The sequence below is a fragment of the Hipposideros armiger genome, unplaced genomic scaffold (assembly GCF_001890085.2).
Source record: "Hipposideros armiger isolate ML-2016 unplaced genomic scaffold, ASM189008v1 scaffold_2820, whole genome shotgun sequence".
NCBI classification, from domain to species: domain Eukaryota; kingdom Metazoa; phylum Chordata; class Mammalia; order Chiroptera; family Hipposideridae; genus Hipposideros; species Hipposideros armiger.
The window spans coordinates 3,528-8,594 of record NW_017734116.1 but is presented as its reverse complement, the minus strand read 5'-3'; the positions used below and the strand labels follow the sequence as shown (position 1 = coordinate 8,594).

General features: G+C 42.3%; 1 protein-coding gene across 1 annotated transcript in view; it reads left to right on the top strand.

The window, feature by feature from the left end:
* The first annotated feature begins 4,885 nt into the window (after positions 1 to 4,885).
* Positions 4,886 to 5,067, top strand: part of LOC109378726 (olfactory receptor 1J4-like) — a 1,068-nt gene continuing 886 nt past the window's right edge. The window contains exon 1 of the mRNA XM_019635020.1: positions 4,886 to 5,034. Within this exon, the coding sequence (XP_019490565.1) occupies positions 4,886 to 5,034 (149 nt within the window). The remainder of the gene's footprint in view (positions 5,035 to 5,067) is intronic.

Genomic DNA, 5,067 nt, shown 5'->3' with positions numbered 1-5,067 from the left:
GCTGGATAGAATGCTATGGTGTGAAACTAGAATTGGAGAGATCAGATTGACCTTATAGGGTTTAATATGTGTAAAAACATTGAAATCTAGATGTTATACATCAACATACTGTTCCCAAGCCCCATTCTTTCTGTCCCACTCCTGACCCATCTGCTATCTGTAGTTATTCCTTTAGTTTCTTAGTTTCTACCTATTACTTCTTGTGTAGCATTTATATACATACTTCCTAACTGGGTTCTCTGACATCATTTACAAGCCTTGTAAGCAATGAATACATCTAAAGTTTCAAAATGAGTAACAACAATAATGGATTATAACTCAGAGAGCAAACAAGAATCCATGAGTCCATAATGATATAAATGAATCAACGGAAAACAAATGAGTGGGCAATAAGGGAAAGTTCCTTCTTACAGGAGAATACAACTAATAATGCAGAAGAAATGCTAGAATTAGAAAATCAGCATTTGGCCACCACATTTACAATAACTTGGTCACACAAGAATCATCAGTGGAAGTTAAATATAGTGGGTGAAATTTTAATAAGAAAAAGTTATGTTTGCATAGTCTCAAAATGTCTACCCAAACGATACCTATTAATGTCAAGGTTAAAATAGGAACTTTACAGTAGAGAACCTGGCAGGCACCACCCTAGCCAATTGATCAAGGATAAAAACACTTTAATTGGAAAAATTGATATCATGTGCCTTCTGATAATATGCACTGTGGTAAATTTGCCAAAAATCTAAACCTGAAGTGCACATGCATACACACCTACAAACATACAGAAGATAAACATAGTAAAATGTTAACCATTGGGGAACCTAGGTGATGCCTGTTCAGGAATTCTTTATATCATGTGTACAACTCAACTATATCTTTAGAATCAATTTTAAAAAGAGTAGAAAAATCCTTTGTCCCAGCTGGAACAATGCCCAAGAAGGAATGAGTCCAGGTCATGGGTGGCATCAGGGACTCCATCCCCTGGGACCCCAGAACCTCTGGCTCTTGGACACGCAGCTCCCCAAAGGACAGTGAGAAATTAGCCAGAAGCTTGGGGACTCAGTTTCAGTCCTCTCATTAGTAACTAAGTGTTACCTTTGACTCACTTCCCTGGAGCTGGTTAAGGAACGTGAACGTCTGTAGAAGTACCAGGGCCACAGACAGTTCTATTTGTCTGGATCCTGAGTCTCCTGAAGAGAAGCTGAGGAGTTGGGCAGCAGCCTGGAGCAGAAGGTGANAATATGTATAAATACATTGAAATCTTTATGTTATACATCAACATACCGTTCCCTCATTCTTTCTGTCCCACTCCTGACCCACCTCCTATGGGTAGTCATTCCTTTAGTTTCTTAGTTTCTACATTTTACTTCTTGCATTATATATATATATATATATATATATATATATATATATATATATATATATATTTCCTAATTTTATTCGCTGACGTCATTTAGAAGCCTAGTAAGCAATGACTACATCTAAAGTTTCGAAATGAGTAACAACGGTAATGGATTATAACTCAGAGAGCAAATAAGAATCCATGTGTCCATAATGATATACATGAATCAATGGAAAACAAATGAGTGGGCAATAAGGGTAAGTTGTTTCTTACAGGAAAATACAACTAATAATGTAGAAGAAATGCTAGAATTAGAAAATCAGCATTTGGCCACCACATTTACAATAACTTGGTCACACAAGAGTCACCAGTGGAAGTTAAATCTAGTGGATGAAATTTTAATAAGAAAAAGTTATGTTTGCATAGTCTCAAAATGTCTACCCAAATGATACCTATTAATGTCAAGGTTAAAAGAGGATCTTTACAGTAGAGAACCTGGCAGGCACCACCCTAGCCAATTGATCAAGGATAAAAACACTAGTAATTGGAAAAACTGATATCATGTGCCTTCTGATAATATGCACTGTGGTATTTCTGCCAAATATCTAAGCCTGAAGTGCACATGCATACACACCTACAAACATAAAGAAGTAAACATAGTAAAATGTTAACCATTGGGGAATCTGGGTGATGCCTGTTCAGGAATTCTTTATATCATGTGTACAACTCAACTATATCTTTAGAATCAGTTCCAAATAAAACATTGAAAAATCCTTTGTCCCAGCTGGAACAATGCCCAAGAAGAAAGGAGTCCAGGTCACGGGTGGCATCAGGGACACCATCCCCTGGGACCCCATACCCTCTGGCTCTTGGACACGCNTCGTTTGTGTGTGTGTGTTTGTACTATATGCTTGAGTACATGTCATTAGGTGTACATGTGTGTACTAGGTATCTAACCCACAGCCTGACTCTTTTCCTGAGTTTGATCCAATCTTGGCCCTATTTTAACCTGTGGAGACCAAGTTATCATCCTTCTAGCGTGCGATAGGGACTCCTGACTCACACCCGTGATGATAAATTTCCGCATCACAGCTGAGCGATGAGAGCTGAGCCTCTTGAGGGAGAGTGTTGTCTTGCTGCTGGAGAAGAGGCCCAACCTCACCAGGAACCGAGCTCAGACAGGGCTCAGCAGAAGGTGAACTCATGATGATGAGCACAGGTCAGAGGAGCTGGAAATCTGCACTTGGCGGTGGATCTGCCTGTGTGCTTGTGGGTGGTGTATGAGACTCTGTGTTCATGAGTGTGTGTGTGTGTGTGTGTGTGTGTCTGTGTGTACTGAATGCTTGAGTCCATGTCATTAAGTGGCTGCATGTACATGTGTGTGCTAGGTATCTAACCCACAGCCTGACTCTTTTCCTGAGTTTGATCCAATCTTGGCCCTATTTTAAAGTGTGGAGACCAAGTTATCATCCTCCTAGCGTGCGATAGGGACTCCTGACTCACACCAGTGATGATAAATTTCCGCATCACAGCTGAGCGATGAGAGCTGAGCCTCGGGAGGGAGAGTGTTGTCTTGCTGCTGGAGAAGAGGCCCAACCTCACCAGGAACCGAGCTCAGAGAGGGCTCAGCAGCATGTGCTAGGGCACGTGTGAGCTGTGTCTGTGGGTGACAAACCTGTGTGTGAGAGCAGGAATGTGCATTGTTTTCTGCTGTCTGTGTGTATGTTACTGTGTGTACATTACCACGTGTAAGAGGTGTTAGTGGTGGTTTAGTGACTGCCTGTGACTGAACAGGCTAAACTGCCCCATGCCTACTCTCTTCCCGGGTAAGGGATGGGTCAGAGGGAACTCTGTAATGGGAGGTCATGTGCTGTTGGTATAGTGACTGTGGCGGGGTGCGCATGTGTGCTTTGGGGCATCTGAGTTGCATCCATGGCCTCAAGTGTTTTCTGAAGTGTCCTCCTTTCGGGGCAACATTGGCTGAAACAACCAAACTCTGTGCAACTCGCTGTTTCCTGAAACGGATCTGCTATCACTTTTCATGTACCTGAGTGTGACTGAGTCACTCAGAATTTAGCAACCTTTTACTTTCATTAAACATCCCCGCAAAATAAATAAAGAAAATGACAACAACAAAACTCCAAGCATCATGCTATGTGAAGTTATTGGGCAGAATCACCATCAAATAGCAGTGAGACCTTGGGAAAGTCACTTAACTCCTTGGCCTCAGTTTCCACATATAAAATGGAATTACACTTACCTTGTGCATCTTACAGTGGCCCTTGGTAAGTATTTAGTGTATAAATAGAAGTTTATGTATTTGAGCATTTTTTTGTCAGTTGGAAAGTTTCTAAATATGAAAGATTGAAAAAAGTCAAGGAGGGGACTAGGAAAATTTTGGACGTGTTATAGTCCTCACAAGTCTGAAATGATGTATTGTGTTTGGCTCCCCGTAAGCAACAGAAGGGAGGTTTCATGTGCAGTGGTTAAGAGCATGGGCTCTGATCACTCAGACATGCTCGACTGAACCCCATGGAATAGGTAATACTTGGTAATTTTTGATCTATAAAAATGGTAACACATAAATCAATGCATATATATTATGTATCACATATATTATAGATACAGATATACGTGTGTGTTGTGAGTGTGTGTGTGTGTGTGTGTGTGCTCCACTCTGTCCCCTACTGTATTGTTGTGTGCCTGTGAAATTTGTATAATTTCTGTTTTCATATATTAACATTAAAATAGCAGAAAGAACACAAATTCTTAGTGCAGCTGTGAAGAGGTTTTAAATCTGAGAATGTAAGGCTGATGTGTGGAGTTAGTTAGAAAACATAGATAAAGTCCTTAACCCAGGTCCCAACTGTTCACCAAATTGCTCAGCATTCGTATGAAACATAGTTTGAGGACTGTTCTGCTTTGGGCGCTATTCTGGCACCAAGTGCTTTTATTGGCCACCCATTTTAGAGTGTCCATGAGTTTACAGCTGTTGGTCACTGGGACCCAGCAGGTTCACAGGAGCATGACAATGACTCACGCAGCCTCAACACTGAAATCTCACGGTATTTTAAGGAAAAAACAATGATACCAGTTTGCTAAGGCCTCATCCACTATTTCTGCCACAGAGAACTATTATGGTTTGGCTCTGGCCTGGGAAGAGCTTATCTCTCTGCACATCATTTTCTACACTCACAGAGGACAGGGAGCTTCCTTTCCTGTTCACTGCTGCATCTCAGTCCTTGTCGAGGTCCCGACACAGACTCGATGTTCCATAAATAATGGCTGATGAATCAGTGAACACCCTCTTGCTTCTGTGCCATGACGTCTTATTGGCTGATTAGGGGTGAGATGTTTTCCTGGAGTCAGATAGGGATGGAGCAAAGGTGCCTGCATCCACAGGTTGAGAAATTAACAGGAGTGTACTTCAAAGTTCATTGTTTTCCCAGAGCAGGACAAGACGAGATGTGATGGTCCTGGTCATCCTTTCTAGGTTCCTGAGATTCCCAAACCTCCTTCATCCCCAGAAGACACAAGGGCAGCATGAGGTCTGAGAACCAGAGCGGCGTGTCCCAGTTCCTCCTGCGGGGGCTCCCCATCCGGCCCGAGCAGCAGGGATCATTCTTCGCCCTGTTCCTGGGCATGTACCTGACCACGGTGCTGGGGAACCTGCTCCTCATCCTGCTCATCAGGCTGGACGCTCGCCTGCACACGCCCATGTACTT